The sequence below is a fragment of the Sciurus vulgaris genome (assembly GCF_902686455.1).
Source record: "Sciurus vulgaris genome assembly, chromosome: 3".
Lineage (NCBI taxonomy): Eukaryota > Metazoa > Chordata > Mammalia > Rodentia > Sciuridae > Sciurus > Sciurus vulgaris.
In genome coordinates, this window is record NC_136463.1 from 36,865,538 (window position 1) to 36,889,149 (window position 23,612).

At 33.9% G+C, this 23,612-nt stretch overlaps 1 protein-coding gene across 1 annotated transcript in view; it reads right to left on the minus strand.

The window, feature by feature from the left end:
- BCAS3 (BCAS3 microtubule associated cell migration factor) overlaps positions 1-23,612 on the minus strand; it is a 568,797-nt gene that overhangs the window by 441,780 nt on the left and 103,405 nt on the right. Inside the window, 1 exon segment of the mRNA XM_079131371.1 lies at positions 2,381-2,488. Coding sequence (XP_078987497.1) covers positions 2,381-2,488 — 108 coding nt within the window.

Consider the following 23,612-nt stretch of genomic DNA (forward strand, 5'->3'; position numbering starts at 1 on the left):
CTTGCTGAGGATATTAATTTGGTTTGGTACTTACCATTTGACTCCTATTTGCAACACTTTATCTTTCTCTATATTTTTCTCTTCTCATTTTAAATTTTAATCATGTCTATTATGTCAGAGTATTCAACATTTAGTCTATTCTGCCATTAAACCACTTTCTTAGACCTGTACCTTAATCCAAATAAAAAAAAAAAAAGAGGAAAGCCTTGCTGCATTTTTTGATCTGATCTCTGAAACTGCTTACCACTTCCACCTCATTGTAGTCACTTTAACTAAGTTATTAGGTTCACCATACACTCTAGGTTGGAGAAATTAAATCCTGCTGCCTGAAATGTAGATTATCAAAGAATTTAAGAATATTTTATACCATCACTGCTGCTTTATTTCAAAATTTATTAAATCATTTCATTATTGACATTCCTCCCACAAAGAAGCAGCATACACTCTATTTCCCCCACCCAGCAGCATGGAGTCTCATCCTTTGCATCAGGTCCATCTACAGATGCCAATCCTTAAACAAAGCCCCTCATATATAATTACTCTCAATCTGAAGACTGTGAATTTAAAAGACACGTATCAGAAACCTTCTTCAGCACACCAAAAATACACTGGTGAGACAGGCTGGTAATAACTGCTAACTTTGGAAATGGTACATTTAGACTGGTAATGTGGGAAGTGACCAATCGTCTCAGGGAGTGATCAACTGTTTCAGTAAGACCTACCCTTAATCATATTCATTTATTTAGAGACACTAATTGCCTACTACCCAATAAGGAGGAGTTTTCATGGCCACATCTGTTCCTTTTCATTTCCCAACCTCTATTGACTCCTTAGCAATTTCAAGTACTAGATCTCTAATGATTCTAATACCCTCTGCTTCCAGGAACGAACCTCAAGTTTACCTATGCCCCTTTTGCACAAATTCTTATCATACTGTCCTAACTTCCACACCCTCTGCCATATCACCTCTTACATTAGCTCTTGAAAAAATTCTATTGGTCTCATGTTTGAAATTTCAAGTTTTACTCTTCATTCTTGCAGAGTTATAAATGAAGCATGAGCTACAGGTTATACCTGCATGTACTGATCTATATGCATTTGGGAGAAGGATAAACTCAAATACAGGTGACCTATATTTTTCTCTGGAAAATAAAAATCTATCTTGTAGAATTTCACTACACATATATTTTACTATTAATTTTTGAAAGACAAACAATTACAGTTTTGATTTCCTATTTAATTTAAACTAAGCAAATAATGAAGACTGTAGGAGTCTTTTGCTTCTATCTTCTCTGGCTTCAAGCATATCCACAGATCTGTAATATGAGGAAATTGATCTAAAAATCTTCTCTGTACTGCTTTTTAGAATGTGTTAAGGTTCCTCTTTGGCTAAATAATATGTAAATTACCTTAAGAGGGCACATGGTATAATTTTGGGAGTTCAACATATTATCTGCTGAAACTACCCATTCAATAATGTTTAATACTTCTGCATGATTTTGTTTTCACTAACTTCATTTTTCATGGGATAATTACCTTAACCTGGTATACTGTTTCTTCTATTTCCTCTTTCATGTTATTGAACTTGAATTCAAATAGTTCTATCATTAGTGATAACATACATTTTCTTTACTATGTATTTGTTAGGTACATCTTTTTGCACCATCTCATTAAAATCTAATCTGAGAATCTGGTTTCCCTTAAATGTATTGAAATGAGGAAATATTTCATTTGTTGTTCTTCATATGTTTGCTTTTGATGACAAGATTTATATCTTGCATCCACTCTTTGTTCCAGGCATTCATCATCCTCATCCTTCAGTTTTCTCAAGTGTAAAAGGAAAATACTATGTAATGAAAGATTACTATGTTCCCTTCTCCATTTACATTCTGTGGTTATAATCTGTCATTATCACTAAAGGTCAAGTAGAAGTTCAACCTAGATTTGAATAAGTCCAATTTAATAAAATAAATCATAAAGGAGGAAGAAAACTAATCCAGTGTATGTTTTAGCTGCACTGTAAAATATTTCTTACCTCCCAGGAAAATTACAGTTCATATCATAAACCAGTAAACACACAGCATACACATTATACATATAAAAAGGTTTCTCAGAATATCTATGATTTCTCATATACTTTTTACTCCTTTTCCCTGTGTTTATAAAATACTGGTTAAATCCCACTGCAATGAATTCACAATTCCCTCATGGTTCAAGACTGAAAATATTCAATCAAGGAATCTTGGAGGTATTTTATAGGATATAATTTTGAAGATATTTCTTCAATATTTTAAAAAAGATTCAAGTCATGGAATTGGTAGTTCTCTATATGCCCAGGAGGTAGAATACACTTGTATAAGAAACATGAAAAAATGCTTACCGCTTGTTGCAGTGGAGGTCATAAATAGGTGTTTTAAACTGAATAGACTTGACCATCTCTCCAGTACGAAGTGAATATAGATCCACACAACAATAAGGTGGGCTTGTGCTAAAAGAAGGAAAAAAGTCATTATTTTTAAAAAGGAGGGTTGCCATAGTACTTGCCTAGCATGTGTAAGGCCCTAGCTTTAATCTCCTGCACCATAAAAAATTTAAAAATAAATAATAAAAATAAACAAGTAAATAAATAAATAAAAACATGAAATATTAACATACAATATATTTTTCTAATATTAAATCCCTTATTAACATGCTACTAGTTAATGGATTCAAAATTTTTATAAAAACACACTCATACTATATCCCTATAAATTTAAGAATGTATAAAATTAAGGGAAAGGAAAAAATCTATTATTCACCAAGTTGATACTCTACGAAAGAAAAAAAATATGATTACCTCATAGATGAAGAACCATAGCTACAATTTTAAAATAAATTCACAATAAGAAATATTCCCTTAATCTGATAAGGGTTCTAGATTAAAACTGGTACCCTCAGTGAACAACACATAGAACTGTAAAATGCTAAAAGGAACTAGATAAGAAAGATCATTATCACCACTTCAATGTAGTAGAGAAGGTTCTATGCATAAGTCAAGAAAAACAATTACTACAAGGAAAACAAGCTATCATTATTGGCTGAAAACCTGACTGTATGAAACCCATAATACAAATCTATCAGTAGAAAAATATACAGATAGCCCTATTCAATAAACACAAAATATTATAATTATTATGTGTATTTAACAAAGTCACCAGATAAGTTAATATAAAAATGTCACCTGTATTTTTGTAAATTAAGAAAAACTAGACACCATCTGTGGTGACACACACCTATAATCCCAACTACTCTGTACCTTGAGGCAAGAAGATCATTTGTTTGAGCAATTTAACAAGACCCTAAGCAGTTTAGTGAGAACCTGACTCAAAATAAAATATAAAAAGGGCTAGGGATGTGGCTCAGTGGGAAAGTGCCCCAGTACCAAAAAAATAAAAGACCAAAATAGATATTTCCCCTTCCCTTCCCAAAATAAGATATACATACAAAAGGCCAATAGATATATGAAAAATACTCCACACATCACTAATTGACAGAGAAATGAAAATAAAAACAACAGTGAGCTACTACCTCACCCCAGTAAGAATGGTTATCAAAAATACTATAGAAAACAAGTGCTGGTGAAGATGTAGACAAAAGGGAAACCTTGTATGTTTATGGATACCTAAATTAGTAATGCCATTAGGAAAATAGTATAAAGATTAATCAGAAAATTTACAATATTTATCATATGATCCAGTAATTCTGCCACTTGGTACAAATCCCACGGATACAAATCATTATGTCTAAAAGATTTGTGTATTTCCCTGTATTAATTGTACCACTATTCAAACTAGCTAAGAAATGTATATAACCTAAGTGTCCACCAATGGATTAATGGATAAAGAAAATATGGTATATGTACACAATGGAATACTATTCAGCTACAAAAAAATAAGAAAATCCTGTCATTCATGACAACATGAATGGAACTAGAGGTCATTAGGTTAAGTGAAATAATTCAGACACAGAATGCTCTCACTCACTGGTGGAATTTAGAAAAGTTGATCTCATTGAAGTTGAGAGAAAAATGGTGGTTATCAGAGGCTGGAGAGAGCAGTGCAAAAGGAAGGGTGTGGAGAAGGTGGATAAGAGGTATTAAGTTACAATTAGATAGGAGGAAGGAAGTCTGGTTTGCTACTGCACAGTAGGATGACAATAGATGATGATAACATACATTTAAGATAACTTAAAGAATGTATTTTGTAAGTTTTACCATAAAGAAAGAAAAGTTAGGCTGGCGTTGTGGCTCGGTGGTAGAGCGTTTGCCTAGCATTTGTGAGGCACTGGGTTCGATCCTCAGCACCATGTACAAATAAATAAAGGTCTATCAACAACTACGAAATATTTTTAAAAAGAGAGAAAATTCTTTGGTGAGATAAATGTGTTTTAACTTATTTAAAAACTACACAATGTACACATGTATCAAGACATCACATTATCCTATTAATATATATAATGTTAAAGCTTCTGGTTTGGTTTAAAAATTAATTTAATCTAAAAATATTTTAAAAGAGCAGAAAAAGAAGAGCAAGTTAAAACCAATGATTTAATAAAAAAAGAAAGGGATTTAATAAAAAAGAAACAAAATCAATAAAATAATATATGAATAAGCAAGAGAAAAAATAATGAAACTAAAGCCTGGTAATATTAAATTTAAAAAGTGCTAACTCTAATAAAAAGGTCAAAAAATAAATAAAAGACAAACAATATAAAGAAGAAAGTATGACATATTCAGATGACACAAACAAATCCCTTAACAAATAAACAGTCTAGAGTCCTAAAATAAATTCTTATTTGCATGGTCAATTTATTATCATCAAAGGCATAACATAATAAAATACTGAAACAGTCTTTTGATCAAATGGTACTAAAACTGTAATATTATGCATAAAAATTAACTGTAAATGTATCCTAGATTTAAAAATACAATAGTCAAAACTATACAGTGTCTAGAACGAAACAGGAAAAAAAATCTCTGCAACCTACTTTTTTATTTTTTTTAATTTATTTTTATTGTAAACAAATGGGATACATGGTGTTTCTCTGTTTGTACATGGAGTAACAGCATACCATTTGTGTAATCATACATTTACACAGGTAATGGTGTTTGATTCATTTTGTTGTTTTTTTTCCTTTCCCCCCACCTCTCCCACCCCTCTTTTCACTCTATACAGTCCTTCCTTCCTCCATTCTTGCCCCCTCCCACCCCCATTATGTATCATCATCTGCTTATCAGCGAGATCATTCATCCTTTGGATTTTTGAGATTGGATCATCTCGCTTAGCATGATATTCTCCAATTTCATCCATTTGCCTGCAAATGCCATAATTTTATTATTCTTTATGGCTAATATTCCATTGTGTGTGTGTGTGTGTGTGTATATATATATATATATATATATATATATACACATACCACAGTTTCTTTATCCATTCATCAATTGAAGGACATCTAGGTTGGTTCCACAATCTGGCTATTGTGAATTGAGCACCCATGAACATTGATGTGGCTGCCTCTCTATAGTACGCTGATTTTTAAGTCCTTTGGGTACAGGCCGAGGAGTGGGATAGCTGGGTCATATGGTGGATCCATTTCAAGCTTTCTGAGGAATCTCCATACTGCTTTCCAGAGTGGCTGCACTAATTTGCAACCCCACCAGCAGTGTATGAGTGTACTTTTTCCCCCACATCCTCGCCAACACCTATTGTTGCTTGTGTTCTTGATAATCGCCATTCTAACTGGAGTGAGATGGAATCTTAGGGTAGTTTTATTTGCATTTCTCTTATTACTAGAGATTTGAACATTTTTTCATATATTTGTTGATTGCTTGTAGATCTTCTTCTGTGAAGTGTGCTCATTTCCTGTTCATTTCCTTAGCCCATCTGTTGATTGGATTATTTGTGTTCTTGGTGTAGACTTTTTTGAGTTCTTTATAGATTCTGGAAATTAGTGCTCTATCTGAAGTATGAGTGGCAAAGATTTTCTCCCACTCTGTAGGTTCTCTTCACGTTGCTGATAGTTTCCTTTGCTGAGAGAAAGCTTTTTAGTTTGAATCTATCCCAGTTATTGATTCTTGCTTTTATTTCTTGTGCTATGGGAGTCCTGGTAAGGAAGTCTGATCCTAGGCCGAAATGTTGAATATTTGGACCTGCTTTTTATTCTATAAGATGAAGGGTCTCTGGTCTGATTTTGAGGTCCTTGATCCATTTTGAGTTGAGTTTTGTGCAGGGTGAGAGATAGGGGTTTAGTTTCATTCTGTTGCATATGGATTTCCAGTTTTCCCAGCACCATTTATTGAAGAGGCTCTCTTTTCTCCATTGCACATTTTTGGCACCTTTGTCTAGTGTGAGAAAATTCTATTTGGGTTTGTGTCTGTGTCCTCTATCCTATACCACTGATCTACCTGTCTATTTTGGTACCAATACCATGCCGTTTTTATTACTATTGCTTTGTAGTAGAGTTGAAGTTCTGGTATTGCGATAACCCCTGCTTCACTCTTCCTGCTAAGGATTGCTTTAATGATTCTGGGTTTCTTACTCTTCTAGATGAATTTCATGATTACTTGCTCTATTTCTGTAAGGTACATCATTGGGATTTTAATTGGAATTGCATTGAATCTGTATAGCACTTTTGGTAGTATGGCCATTTTAACAATATTAGTTCTGCCTATCCAAGAACATGGAAGATCTTTCCATCTTCTAAAGTTTTCTTTAATTTCTTTCTTTAGTGTTCTGTAGTTCTCGTTGTAGAGGTCTTTCACCTCTTTCGTTAGACTGATTCCCAAGGTTTTGTTTTTTTGTTTTTTTGTTTTTTTTGAGGCTATTGTGAATGGGGTTGTTTTCCTAACTTCTCTTTCTGAAGATTCAACACTTATGTATAAAAATGCATTGGATTTATGAGCATTAATCTTATATCCTGCTACTTTACTGAATTCACTTACGAGTTCTAAAAGTTTTCTGGTGGAATTTCTGGATTCCTCTAAATATATAATCATGTCATCAGCAAATAGGGACAGTTTGAGTTCTTCTTTTCCTATTCATATCCCTTTCATTTCTTTGGTCCGTCTAATTGCTCTGGCTAGAGTTTCAAGGACAATGTTGAATAGAAGTGGTGAAAGAGGGCATCCCTGCCTTGTTCCAGTTTTTAGGGGGAATGCTTTCAGTTTTTCACTATTTAGCATGATATTGGCCATGGGTTTAGCGTAGATAGCCTTTACAATGTTAAGGAATGTTCCCACTATCCCTAATTTTTCTAGTGTTTTGAGCATGAAGGGATGCTGTATTTTATCAAATGCTTTTTCTGCATCTATCAAAATAATCATGTGATTCTTGACTTTAAGGCAACCTACTTCTTAAATAGGATAGAGAACACATGAAAATATATATACAACAAATATAACAAAGTTCATCAAACTTCATAATTTTATTTGTAACAGACAGATATATGAAAAGGCACATTGTAAGGAAAATTTCCAAAATACACATCTGACAAAAGGTTTGTATCTAAAATATAAAAAGAATACCTATAAAATCAATATTTATGTATTAAACCCTTAAAGTGGTTATGATATTTGAAAAAGTATTTCATCAAATAAGATATACAGGTAGTTACTAAGCACATAAAATATTCAAATAACTAAGTATCAGGGAAATGCAAATTAGAATCTCTAAGGAATACCACAAGAATTAGTCAAATTTTAAAAACTGGTAATACAAAGTATAGACAAGAATGCAAAGTGAGTGATACTCTCATGCATTAACGTCAAGGATTCAGAAGTCCACGATAACTCTGAAGATTACCTGTTACTTTTAAAAAGTTAACATATCTTGACCCATATATCATTAAGTATTTTATTATTAATAACAACAAATGAGAAACAAATGTTAACAGATGAACCTTAAAATATTGATCCAAGGGAATAGTATTCTGTAATTAAAAGTAATAATTTATCCATACAACATAAATTAATCTCAAAACCATAGTGAGTGGGGGGAGAGTATACCTATATAAAAGTTAAACACCATATGATTCCTTCTCTATAAAATGCTAACAATCACAAAACTATCAAAATAGGACACAAACAGAAGGTATAAAATGACATTATGAACTTTTCAGGGTGATAGAAATGTTGCTGTATCATAATTATGGTGGAAATTACACAAATGTAGATAAAAGGGAACAACTGGAGATGGTGGAGAATTTGTAGAAGTCTGAACTTCAATCTTCGAAATTAAGACGATGCAAAAATTATTTTCTTAGTGTTCCCCCTCCCCCAAGTTAATCCAGTTCTTCTGTTAAAGGAATGAATTAATAATGAACAAAATCTAGCATTTCCCCTAAATTAACAGGGAAAAAAAAACAACTTGTCAACTTCAATCTAGCCCTCATTAGGGCTACAGCTAACTAAATACTGGAATTCTGATCACTTCACTGGTATTATCCATACAATATCACAACGAAGAGATTCTTCCATCAAAAATCCTCCCATAGGCAGAAAAAAAGGCTGTGAAAGCTCAGTTTATAGACAGCTGAACAAAATTCAGCAGAACAAAACTTCTATAAATCAGGAAAAATGCTTCTCATTCAATGAATAATAGAAAAAGATAATTCTTTTTAAAAAGTGTTTTCATAAATTCACACATTCATAAAAGAATCAGCACATTTCCTGCCAATAAACACAGTTGTGTACACGCCCGACATGTCCTTTTGTTCTCTGTTTTCTCTTTTGAAAAGCCTTACAGATTTCAATGGGGCATAGCAAGACAAACTTAATTTTCCTCATGGACTAGCTGATGAGAAAACTTTCCATAAAATAATCAGTATGCATGCCCTATAATGTGTCATACTAAAATAGAGAGACATGAAACAAGTTGTTACTTTCTACTCTATTACACACCACACAAATAGTGTAGAAAACAGTGCCACAAGAAATTTGCATAATACATCCTCCATGTGATTTCTACACAGCTCAAATGGATTAACATTTTCAAAGGTTTCTGTCTGACATTTAAACACAGAACTATGACTTCTCATTAAAGATAAGGCTGATTGTTTAGAGCACAGAAAGTTCTCAGAAGAAATTTTGGGGGTCAAGTTTAAAATGTAACTGAATCTACTTCTAGCAAACACCACAGGTTGTAGGGAAAACAGAAATTATTAAACAATTGTTTAAAAGCCTCTGAACTGTGCCCAAGCAAGTGTTCCTGTCCATATGTACATATTGCAATATGTATTTAATATATTTTATATTTTGTTTAACTAAGTAACTTATTTTACAGTGGGTTACCAAGCATGTGTTGAAATTTTCCTATCTGAATAATCTGTTGTCTACTGTTAAACTGACCCATAAGGGAAGTTACTGCTATTTTAGAAGTGGGGAAGTCCTCGTTTTTATACATTGTAATACCGAAAGAAATGGAATTTATATTTAAAATTCATTCCAGTGAAGATAATTGTTAAGTATTTAAAGCTGAATTTCAAAACCAAAGTTTCATTTCCTAAAATGAAAACTTTTTATCAACCAAAACCAAAATATTTAAAATGGATTTCAAAAAAGAAAAAATATTAAAACTATCAAGAATATGGAAGACAAGTATCAACAAGAAACCACTGAACATTTTCATCTAAATGAATCTATAGTTGTAGAACAGACTGGCCAAACAAAAATAATTATCCTTACCTAAAACCTTTTAAAATTCTGAATAATCATATATGCCATAAATTGAGTCCTAAATTCTATATTCAGGTTAAATTCTGAAAACCTATCAATCTGTTCCCCATGCAATTCCTTACTCATTTCCTTCTGATAAATAACTAGGAGGTTGTGCTTTTATTTTAACCTATATAATTAAATATTGAGTCATAGACATTTGTTAAAAGAGAAAAAGAAAATGCAGCTCTTTCCAAAGGGCAACATTAAGAAATCAACTGAAAAAATTAAAAATATTTTAACTGGGGCTGGGATTGTGGCTCAGTGGTAGAGAGAACTTGCCTAGCATGCATGAGGCACTGGGTTTGATTCTCAGTACCGCATATAAATTAATTAATTAATTAAATAAAAGGTCCATCAACAACTAAAAAATACTTTTTAAAAAATATTTTAACTGGTCTTAGACCCCAGGCCTTTGTTTAAAAAAGTAAATGAGCCCAGATATGTCATGAAAGAAATTATATGGATGCATTAAAAAAAAAAAAAAAAAGGCAGGGTAGGGACTTCATTGGAATTTTAAACTGGACATTCAAAGCGGATCAGGAACTTAGGTGGCTGGATTTAATAAAATAAGGAAGAAAGCCCCAGTGGCACAGCTGCTGCCATAGCCAGGTCAAAAGCACCAGCCAGAGCAGTTTCTCTGGGAGCAAAGTGAAGGGATAAGGGAATTAAAGGAACCCACATTTTTTGGAGATCTGAGGCATGCCTGGGTAGGAAGTGATTAGAGATCAAGGACACTGCCCAACCAAACTGAAAGGCATGTTGCACAAGGTCCTTGTGCAGGAAAGAAGCTGCCATCTAGCCAGGCAGCATGCAGAGGACAAGGAAGAACCATTTTAGAGCCATGGTGCAGCGGGGACAGCTGAGGGAGCTGATTCCTGGCAAACCTGAGTTTGGCCTGAAATACAGGCCCAGTAAACTGCACAATAGAGATTGTGCTTAAGTGACCAGGAGAAAATCAAACATGGAGAGAGGTTTACACAGGGGACACTTGGTCATGGAAACTAACCTGGCTCTACCCTCCCCCCCTCAAATTTGGCTGCTTGCCACACAGGTTGGGAAAGACTCATCTGGCTGAAAATTCAGAGGGCGGGGGCGGGAGATACTGAGTTTGGAAACTGAACCCAAGACCAGGAGACATAGGGTCCACCAGTGACATAGGGGACTGAGAATTGGCTACTCCACCTCAAGAGTGAAACCCATGGGAGATCCCTAAGGCACAATCTTCCAGGGTAAAATTACTGGGCCTGGAGGTATACTGATTTAAAATCTCCAGACAACTGACATGCAGAGAAGAGCCTGGAGCCCACCTAAGCCTACACCCTGGCTCCAGGAATACCACCTACGATATTACCTCTCACCCTCCAGCAATTCAGAGGATGAAGCATCACACTCCAGAGAACCCCACCTAAAACTGCTGGGAAGCGGATAATCATTTGAACTCCAATGGAAAGAATTCTTTAACTTTTCATCAAGATTTTTTTTCTCTCCCTCTTTATTATTTTGGAGTTTTTTTTCCTTCTTTTTTATTTCCCCCCCCTCCAGTTTAATTATGACCTTAATGGCACATGGACATTTATACATACTCATATTTTTTTTTCTCATTTCTGGCATTTTTGAAGCCAGATATTTTTCATGGATCAGTTTTTTAAGGACTGTGGGGTTTGATTAGTATATTTTAGCTTTGTTTTATATTTTTATTTTTTTTTATTTTTACTTTTTATATATATTTTTTTCTTTACCCTTCTCTTTTCTTCAACTAACAGGTAATCTCTATTGTTCTTTCACTCTTCCTTTAATTTTTTTACTTCTTTTTTTATATATTTTTAGTTGTAGATAGACACAATACCTTTATTTTACTTATATGTGGTACGAGGATCAAATCCAATGCCTCACACATGCTAGACAAGCACTCTACCACTGAGCTACAACTCTGGCCCTATTTTTTTACTTCTGCCTTCTCTCCTCTTCCCTTATATTCATCACATCCTATATCACTTCTAGTCTCTCCCTGACCACCATCTGGAATTGTAAACCCTTTTTCAAACTTGCTGTTTTTATTGTAGGCATAACTGATCATATCATTTCTGTTTATTGTGATAAAAAACACTGTAGATGTCATAGTAGGAACTATTTGGCTTAATGCTATGTATTATTTGCATGAGTTGTTGTTATTATTTGTCCCTTCCTGAACAGTGAGGTACTGGAAATCTTCAGGCATTATAAGTTCACAGGGTAGAAACTTTTCTGCCTCAAATTCATACTATTAGATGGGTAGACACACAAACAAAAAGCAAGGGAATAAATCACACCAAACAAACCAAGATACTCCAACACAGAATCCATCCACATCAGAGCAGAAGAAATGTCAGAGAAAGAACTGAGAATATACATAGTTAGATCGATTTGCAAAGTAAAGGATGGTATAAGGAGTGAAGTCAGAAAATAGAAGAAGTGAAAGATCACTTTTGTCAGAATCTCTGAAAAAAAAAAAAAAACGAGCAGAAATCCTCAAAATGGAGGAATCAATGAACCAAATTAAAGATTCAATTGAGAGAATCACAAACAGACTAGATCATTTGGCACACAGTTTCAGACAATGAAGACAAAATTTATAATCTTGAAATCAAAATTGACCAGGGAGAAAAGATGATATGACACCATAAACAGAACTTTCAAGAAATATGGGAAAAGCTGAAATGACCAAATTTAAGATTTATTGGGATGGATGAAGGCTCAGAGATACAAATGAAAGACATGCACAATTTTTCAATAAAATAATGTCAGAAAACTTCCCAAACCTAAAGAATGAAATGAAAAACCAGATACAGGAAGCTTACAGGATACCAAATATACAAAATTATAATAGACCTATACCAAGGCACATTATTATGAAGATGCCTAGCATACACAGTAAGGATAGAATTTTAAAAATTGCCACAGAAAAACAACAGGTAATATTTAGAGGGAAACCAATCCAGATCTCAGCTGATCTCAACCCAGACCTTCAAAGGTAGGAGGTCTTGGAATAGCATATACCAAACTCTGAAAGAAAATGGATGCCAAGCAAGAACACTATACTCAGCAAAATTAAGATTCAGAATTGATGATGAAATAAAAACCTGCCATGATAAAACAAAAGTTAAAAGAATTCACAACTAGAAAGCCTGCACTATAAAACATACTCAATATGATATTTCATGAAGACATGAAAAATAAAAGTGAAAACTAGCAAACATAGGAATTACACTAAAATAATAGTGAAGCAATGAAGAAACTAATTCAAATTAAAAAAAAGAAATAAATCAAAATGACAGGGAACAAAAATCATGTCAATAATAGCACTGAATGTAAGTGGCCTAAACTCATCAATCAAAAAACATAGACTGTCAGATTGGATAAAAATAAAAAAATAAAAAATAAAAAACAAGACCCAACAATATGCTCTGTCCAAGAGACTCAACTCATAGGCAAAGACATCCACACTGAAGGTACAGGATAGGGGAAAGTCATATCATTTACATGGATCTCATAAACAAGCAGGGGTTTCTATCCTCATGTTAGATAAAGTAAACTTCAGGCCAAAGTTAATCAGAAGAGACAAAAACAAAAAAAAGACATTTTATACTGCTTAAGGGAATTATACTTCAACAAGACATAAAAATCATAAATATCTATGCCCCAAGCAATGGAGAATCTACATACATCAAACAAACTCTTCTCAATTTCAGGAAGCAAATACACTACAATACAGTAGTACTCAGTGACTTTAACACGCCTCTCTCACCAATGGAGAGATTCTACAAAGAAAAATTAAAGCCCAAGAACTAAAAGATACAATTAATAATTTAGACTTAGACTTAACAGACATATACAGAATATTTCATCCATCAATGACTGAATATACTTTCTTCTCAGCAGTACATGGATCCTTCTCTAAAATAAACCATATCATAGGCCACAAAGCAACTCTGAGCAAATATAAAAAAACAGACAATACGTTGCATCCTATCAAATCATAATGGAATGAAAATAGGAATCAACGATAAAAATAGAAGCTATCCTTAACACCTGGAGACTAAATGTTATGCTACCAAATGATGAATGGAGAGCAGAAGCTATCAAGGATGAAATAAAAAAACATTTAGAGGTAAATTAGAACAGCAATACAACGTATCAAAATCTCTGGGACACTATGAAGGCAGTGCTAAGAGGAAAGTTCATTGCATTGAGCTCATTCATTAAAAGAACAGAAAATCAACAAATAAATAACCTAACATTACATCTCAAAGCCCTAGAAAATGAACAAATCAACACCAAAAGCAGTAGAAGCAGGAAAAAATTAAAATCAGAGATGAAATCAATGAAACATAAACAAATAAAATAATTCAAAAAATCAACAATATAAAAAGTGGTTCTTTGAAAAAAATCAATAAAATTGATCGACACTTGGCCAAGCTAACAAAAAGAAAGAAAACTCAAATTACTAAAATTTATGATGAAAAGGATGAAAAGGAAATATCACAACAGACACTGCTAAAATACAGACAATAAACAGGACCTATTTTGAAAATTTATACTCTAATAAAATGGAAAATTTTTAAGACACTGACTAATTTCTAGAGACATATGGCCGACCCAAATTGAATCAGGAGGACATAGAAAATTTAAACAGATCAATTTCAAGCCATGAAATTGAAGATGCCATCAAAAGCCTACCAAGAAAGAAAAGCCCAGGACCAGATGGATTATCAGCTGAGTTCTGCCAGACCTTCAAACAAGAACTAATAGCAATCCTCCTCAAAGTATTCCATGATATAGAAAAGGAGGGAATTCTTCCAAATTCATTTTATGAAGCTAATATCACCCTGATACCAAAACCAGACAAAGGCACATCAAGAAAATTTCAAATCAATATCCCTGAAGAATATAAATGCAAAAACTCTTAATATTGTCAAATCACATACAAAAAAACATATTAAAAAGATCGTGCATCATGATCAAGTGGGGTTCATCCCAGGAATGCAAGGTTGGTTTAATATACAGAAATTAATAAAGGTAACTCATCACATCAATAGACTTAAGGACAAGAATCATATGATTATCTCAATAGATGCAGAAAAAGCATTTGACAAAACATAGCATCCATTCATGTTCAAACCACTACAAAAACTAGGGATAGTAAGAACATGCATCAACATTATAAAAGCTATATATGCTAAATCCCGAAATGGATTAATGGAGAAAAATTGAAAGTATTCCCTCTAAAAACTGAAACAAGACAGGGATGCCCTCCTTCATCACTTCTATTCAATATATTCCTGGAAACTCTAGCCAGAGTAATTAGAAAGGAAAAAGAAATTAAAGGGATCAGAATAGGAAAAGAATTCAAATTATCACTATTTGCTGACAACATGATTCTATATTTAGAAGACCCAAAAAACTCCACCAGAAAACTTATAGAACTCATAAATAAAGTCAGCAAAGTAGCAGGATACAAAATGTATACTCATAAATCAACTGTGTTCCTATATATCAGTCATGAATCTACTGAAAGAGAAGTTTTAAAAATTATCCCATTCACAATAGTCTCAAAGAAAAAAAAATATTTGGGAATCATTCTAACAAAGTGAAGACCTCTACAATGAAAACTACAGAACACTAAAGAAACTGAAGAAGACCTTAGAAGATGGAAAGATCCCCCATGTTCTTGGATAGGCAGAATTAATATTGTCAAAATGGCCATTCTACCAAAAGCACTATACAGATCTAATGCAATTCCTATTAAGGTTCCTATGATATTTTTCATAGAAATAGAAAAAGCAGTCATGAAATTCATTAGGAAAAATAAGAAGCTCAGAATAGCCAAAGCAATCCTCAATAAGAAAAGTGAAGCAGGAGGCATCACAATACCAGACTTTAAATTATCCTACAGAGCTCCAGTAACAAAAACAGTATGGTATTGCCACAAAAAACAGACATGAAGACCAAAGGAACAGAATAGAAGACACAGAGACAAATCCACATAAATACAGTTATCTCATACGGAACAAAGACACCATGAATATACATCAGGGAAAAGAGAGACTCTTCAATAAATGGTGCTCGGAAAACTGGAAATACATATGTAATAAAATGAAATTAGACCTCTGTCTCTCATAATGCGCAAAACTCAACTCAAAATGAATCAAGGGCCTAGGCATTAGACCAAAGACCCTGCACCTATTAGAAGAAACTAAATTCCTCAACAAGATTCCTAATGCACAAGAAATAAAATCAAGAATCAATAAATGGGATTGTATCAAACTAAAAAGCCTCTTTACAACAAAGGAACAAATCAATAATGCAAAGAAAAAGCCCATGGAATGGGAAAAAAAAATTTGCTACCTACACCTTAAATAGAGCATTAATTTCCAGGATATATAAAGAACTCAAAAAACTTAACACCAAAAAAATAAATAACCCAATCAATAAATGGGCAATGGAACTGAACAAACACTTCACAGAAGAAATACAAATGGCCAACAATTATATGAAAAAATGTTCAACACCTCTAGCAATTAGAAAAATGCAATTTAAAACTAATTGTCGGCAAGGATATGCGGATAAAGGCTCACTCATATATTGCTGGTGGGACTGCAAATGGGTGCTACCACTCTGAAAAGCAGTATGGAGATTTCTCAAAAAACTAGGAATGAAACCACCATTTGACTCAGTTATCCTACTCTTTGGTATATACCCAAAGGATTTAAAATAAGCATACTATAGTGGCATGGCCACATCAATGTTTATAGCAGCTCAATTCACCATAGTTAAGCTATGGCAACAACCTAGATGCCCTTCAATAGATGGACGGATAAAGAAATGTGGTACATATACACAATGGAATATTAGTCATAAAGAAGAATGAAATTATCACATTTGATGGTAAATGGATGGAACTGGAGACCATCATGCTAAGTGAAATAAGCCAATCCCAAAAAACCAAAGGCCGAATGTTCTCTGTGATATGTGGATGCTGACTCACAATAGGCAGGGTGGAGGGAGGAGTGGAGGTTCATAGGATTTGACGGGGGGAATGGGGAGAGGAGGAGGATGGGAATGGGAAAGCCAATAGAATGAATCAGACATAACTTTCCTATGTTCATATAAGAATATACAACCAGTGTAACTCCACATCATGTACGAACACAAGAATGGAAAATTATACTCCATGTATGTATGATATGTAAAAATACATTCTGTCATGTATAATGAAAAATAAATAAAAAATTAAGGTAGGAAAAAATGAGAGAGAAATAAAGGGGACAAATCCTATAAGGAGTTAAGTGTAGTATAAAGCAATAATAGTTAAAAGATAAGGCTGAGTAGCAACATACAAATAAATTAAAAGAACAGAATGAAAAACAGTAAAAGAGGTAAGTACAGATGAAATGTTAGTATGTAATGAAGGTTTTCTTTCAAATAAGCTGGGAAGAGATGGAACACGTGGTTGCAGGAAGTACCTAATCATTTGGTAAATCTAAAGTAGGTCCCTACATCATTCTTTATACAAAAGTAAATTCCAAAAGGATGAAAATGGTAAAGGCTTAAAAAATGAAAGCATAGAGGAAAAAAATCTTGTCTTTTTTTTTTTTTTTTGTAATCAGGCAGTGTATCTATGTATGCAATAAAATACATGGATGGGGGAAACTATGATTAATAAAAATCAAATTTAAAAAAGCAAAATGGGATAAGGCAGGCAATATTTAATGAAAGTTCAAGGAATATTTGTTCTGATGGCAGAGAGCTCTTATAAATCAATGACAAAGGGATAAGCAAACATACAGAAGAGAGAAGTACACCTGCCAAGCTCCATGGTTCCTAACTGTACCAAATTTCTATTGCATGCACAGCATCCCCCAAGGCCCTTCTGCATCATACTTGTGGGACTTGGGGAGCAAGTGGAAATCAGTGCAAATATGATGATCATGCAGTTTGCTGTGCCAAAAGAAATAAAGTTGTTTCTGGGGGAAAAAAACCTCAAAAAGTTAAATCAATTAATGGGAAAAATTATTATTATTATTTGAATAGACACTTTTCAAAAAAAAAGTACAAATGCTCATTGTTAGCCATCAGGGAAATTCCAATCAAAACTTCACTGAGAGATTCCATCTCACCCCTATCAGAATAGCTATTCTCAAGAAAAAAAATAACAAATGTTGGTGGAGAGGTATGGAAAAAGGAACACTTATATACTGTTGGTAGGAGTAAAAATTAGTACAGTCATTATGGAGCACAATGAGGAGGTTCCTCAAAAAATTAAAGGTAAGCCAGGCATAATGGCACTTGCCTATAATCCCAACTACTCAGGAGGCTGAGGCAGGATACCAGCAAATTCAAGTCCAGCCTGGGCAACTTAGCAAGATCTGAGCAACAAGCAAAATTTCTCAAAAAGAAATTTTAAAGAGGGCTGGTGACATGACTCTGTGGTAGAATTTGGCTAGCATGCATAAAATCTGAGTTCAATTCCCTATAGCACAAAAAAAAAAAAAAAAACCACACACACACATAAAAGACAGACCTGCTATAGGCTCCAGTTATGCCAATCCTGCATATATAACCAAAGGAACTGCATAAAAAAGAAATACCTACCTACCCATATTCATTGAGGAGTTATCCATAATAATCAAAATATGGAATCATCGTAGATGACCCTCAACAAATTAATGGATAAAATATTTTATTTATATATATGTATATACATATGGGCATAGACATATGTATGTATATGCACTTTTGTTGAGACTCAGATAGTTGATATGTCTAATATTTATATTCTATCCCATTGGTCCATATGTCTATTTTCATGCCAATACCATTTACACACACACATACATATACACACACAAATATGTTACATTATATATACTTTATATATTATATATGTATTATATACATGCATATACACACACAATGGAGTTTTGTTCAGTCATAAAGAAGAATGAAATCATGTCTTTTGCAGGGAAATGGATGGAACTAGAGATTATTGTGTTAAGAAATGCTAACCAGACAAAGATAAAGTATTGAAGCCATGCCCTCGTCCCACAGCAGCAGAGCAGAGACCCAGGCGAGCTGGAGCACAGGTAATGAGCATTGGCTGTGGCCAGGCAGATCCCATCATGCTAGTGCTGGCCTGAGGCACAGGGAGTCAAGAGCTAGGTGAGTCACAGCTCCCCGATCAGATGCCAGCAGCAGGAAAAAAAAAAAAGAAGAAACAGGGGAAGACCCTAAAGTTCAGAATCAAGATCTGACAAATAGTACTGATACCTTCCAAAACCATAAATTTGGACCAATAATGTTGACCCAAGGGCTCCATAAACCCCTAGACTAGCACACTCAAGCAGCAACCCCTATTTGGGTCCCTTCTTGCCCTGCACCCTACAAGAGCTCTGTCTCATTTCTTCCCACTTGAATAAATCCTCTTCTTTCTACTCAGAAGAAGATATTGGCAGTGAGCTTCTAAAGTCTGCTGCAACACTGGAGGGCACAGCCTGCTATTAAGAGCTGCAACGCGCCCCTTGATGGCGGTGGAGAAGATTCCAGCTTTGCCAGACGTGACCCTCTGAGCTGACAACAGCAGGCATTCCCTGCCTTGAATAGCTGTTAATAAAACAGGCTTTCTCCAATGTAGAGGCCTGCAACTCCCAGAGACCCCACCCACCAGAAGCAGAGAAACTTCAGTTTCACTATCACTAGTTATATCTGTTAAATCTCTCACATGTAGAAACTCAGAGAGAGAGCAGGTGGGAGCACTAAAGACACAATAGTATATAAGAGGAAGGACAACAAGGGAAGTCGAAGTAAAAAGGTGGGAAAGAAAAGGTACAGTGATGTTTGACATGATCAAAGCATGATATATGCATGTATGGCAATGTCACAGTGAAATCCACTAATTTGTACAATTGATACATTTAAATAACTATTATTTTAAAATTTCAAATCAATAACTTAACTCTATATCTTAAGGAACTAGGAAAAAGATCAAATTAAACCCTACCAAGAAGAAGGAAAAAATAATACAGATCAGAGCAAAATTTATGTAATCAATGTATACCACAATAATAGATAAAAGGGGGAAAACTCACATGATCATCTGAACTACTAGCAGAAGAGCATTTACCAAAATTCAAAATCCTGTCATGATAAAAACATGAAAGAAACTAAAATAGAAGGAAATTTCTAAACATGAAAAAGGGCCAATGAAAATCCCGTAGATAACAACATGCTCAGTGGGGGAAGTATGAAAGCTCTTCCTTGAAGGTCAGCAACCAGAAAAGTATTACCACTTTCAAGGACATTCACTGTTACTCTCACCATTACACTGAAAGTTCTGACAAAGAAAATAAGAATAAATAAAAAGCATCCAAATTGGAAAGGAGAAATAAAATTATCTCCATTCACAGATAACATGATCCTATAAAAGAAAATTCCAGAGAATTTACAAAAATGACAAATTCAAGAAAGTTGCAAGATACAAGTTCAACATGCAAAAACAGAAGCAAATACTCCAAAATACAAATTAAGAATTCAATTTCATTTAATTCATATAATTTCATTTAATTCATTTAATTCATTTAATTCATTTAATTCATATAATTCATATAATTTCATTTAATTCATATAATTCCTACCAAAATTCTAATGGTTTTGTTTTACAGAAAATTTTTTTAAAATCCTAAAAGCAAATGTAGTAGAGTCATTGCTCAGTGGTAGAGATCTTATTTGTGTGAGGCCCTAGGTTTGGGACAGAAAGAGAGAGAGAGAAAGAGAGAGAGAGAGAAATTTTAAAAGAAACAAATGGAATTGCAAGAAGTCCCAAAAAGCCAAAACAATATTGGAAAATAACAAAGTTAGAAGACTCACATTTTCTAATTTTATAATTTAAAACAAAGCTACATTAAATAAAACACTGAATAACTGGCATAACATTAGACTAGACAAATGGTATAGAATTCAAAATCCAGAAATAAACCCATATGTGAATGATTAATTTTTTTAAATATGCCAATTTCAATCAATGGGGAAAGAGACAGTCTCAACAAATTATACTGCAACAACTGGATAGGCACATGCAAAGGAATGTAACGGTACCCTACCTCCCAACTCAAAATGACTATAATTACCTATACACAACAGTTAAAATTATAAAATTCTTAGAAGAAAACATATAATTAATCTTCATGATCTTAAAGTTGGCAGTAGATTCTGAAATACAACATCAAAAGCAAGCAAAAGGGAAAAATAGATAAAATGGGTTAAATCAATATTAAAACATCTTTGTCCTTCAAAACACATTATCAAGAAAGTAAACAACCACAAAATGTGAAAAACATGCAAATCATATAAGAATTTGGTATCAATATGGTGAAAATTTTTATAAATCAAAAATAAGCCATACATTCTGGTAAAAATGTACAAAGGACATTCTCCAAAGAAGTTATACAGATGTCTGTCAAGTATATGAAAAGATATTTAATATCAATAGTTACTAGAGTACTACATATCAAAATCCCCATAAGATACACTATCACATCCACTAGGTTTGGTCATAATCTTAAGAAATCAGAAAATAACAAGTGTTGGTAGAAAGACGAGAAATTAGAACTCTGGGTCTCTGCTAGTGGGACTATAATGTAGTATAACTCCTGTGGAATACAGCTGGGCAGTGTTTCAAAAACTGAAACAGAATTAACATATGGCCCAATGATTCCAATCCTGGGCATATATAAATCTTAAAGAAACAAAAGCATATGTCCATTCAAAAACTTACACATGAATGTTTACAGCAGCATTATTCATAAAAACCCCAATGTGGAAATACACAAATACACAAATGTTCCTAAACAGATAAACAGATAAAACAAATTACAGTGTGTATATTTTTATATATATATATATATATATATATATATACAATAATACCAAACTACCATAAAAAGAAATAAAGTACTAACATATACAGTATGGATGAACCACAAAAAAAAAATTATGCTAAGTAAAATAAGCAGAAAAAAATCATAAGTTATATGAATCCATTTACTTAAAATATCCAGAACAGGTAATTCATAAGACAGAAAGCTGATTGGTGGTTACCAATGGATGGAGGGAGAAGGAAATGGGAGGAAGTGCTAATGGGCATAAGATTTTTTGTGTGTGTGAGGAAAATGTTTTGGAACTAGATAAAGGTAGTAGTTATACCACAATGTCAACAAACTAGGTGCTACTGAATTTACACTTAAAAAGAGTACATTTCACACTCATACATTGCTGGTGGGGCTGCAAATTAGTGCAGCCACTCTGGAAAGCAGTGTGGAGATTCCTTAGAAAACTTGGAATGGAACCACCATTTGACCCAGCTATCCCACTCCTTGGCCTATACCCAAAGGACTTAAAATCAGCATACTACAGGGATACAGCCACATCAATGTTCATAGCTGCTCAATTCACAATAGCCAGATTGTGGAACCAACCTAGATGTCCTTCAATTGATGAATGGATAAAGAAACTGTGGTATATATATATACAATGGAATATTACTCAGCCATAAAGAATGATAAAATTATGGCATTTGCAGGCAAATGGATGAAATTGGAGAATATCATACTAAGTGAGATAAGCCAATCTCAAAAAACCAAAGGTCGAATGATATCGCTAATAAGTGGATGAGGACACATAAAGGGGGGAGGGAAGGGTTAGTGTTAGGGTTAGAGTTAGGGTTAGGGAGGGGGGCAAGAATGGAGGAAGGACTGTATAGAGGGAAAAGAGGGGTGGGAGGGGTGGAGGGAAGGGAAAAAATAACAGAATGAATCAAACAACATTACCCTATGTAAATTTATGATTACACAAATGGTATGCCTTTACGCCATGTACAAACAGAGAAACAACATGTATCCCATTTGTTTACAATAAACAAAAAGAGTACATTTCATGTTATATGAATTCATCTCAATTTTTTAAAAAAAGAAAAGAATGTAGGAATGCCTGTCACAGCAATATAAGATACACTACAGAGCTAAGAAAATTAGCAGAGGCACAGAGAAGGACATAACAATAAAAGGATCAGCACATCAGGAAGACCTATCTTTAATGTGTACACACCAAATAACAGAGCTGTAAGATATGAGGCAAAAACTAGAACTAAAAATGTTCACAAATCCACAATAACAACTCACCAATACTATTGACAGTAATGCATTACTCTAAAATAGCAAAGAACAGATTGATTTCAACATGAAAGTTTTGAACCAATCTGAGTGAGAACCTGGTAATATTACAAAATAAGATAGTTAGGGGCTGGGCCTTCAATAGATGAATGGATAAAGAAACTGTGATATATATATACACAATGGAATATTACTCAGTCTTAAAGAAGAATGACATTATGGCATTTGAAGGTAAATGGATGGAATTGGAAAATATCATGCTAAGCAAAGTAAGCCAATCCCAAAAAATCAAAGGCCAAATGTTTTTTCCGATAAGTAAATGCTGATCCATAATGGGGGGTGGGGGCAAGGGAAGAAAGGAGGAATTTTGGATAGGGCATAGAGGAGGGAGAGGAAGGGAGGGGTTATGGGGGTAGGACAGATGGTGGAATGAGGCAGACATTATTACCCTATGTACGGGTATAACTGCACAAATGGTGTGACTCTGCATCGTGTAGAACCAGACAAATGAAAGGTTGTGCTCCATTTGAGTGCAATGAATCAACATGCATTCTGCTGTCATGTATAACTAATTAGAACAAATTTAAAAATTAAAATTAAAATTAGAAAAAAAAATGGACTGAGGATTAGTTCAGTGGCACAGTGCTTGCCTGGCATGT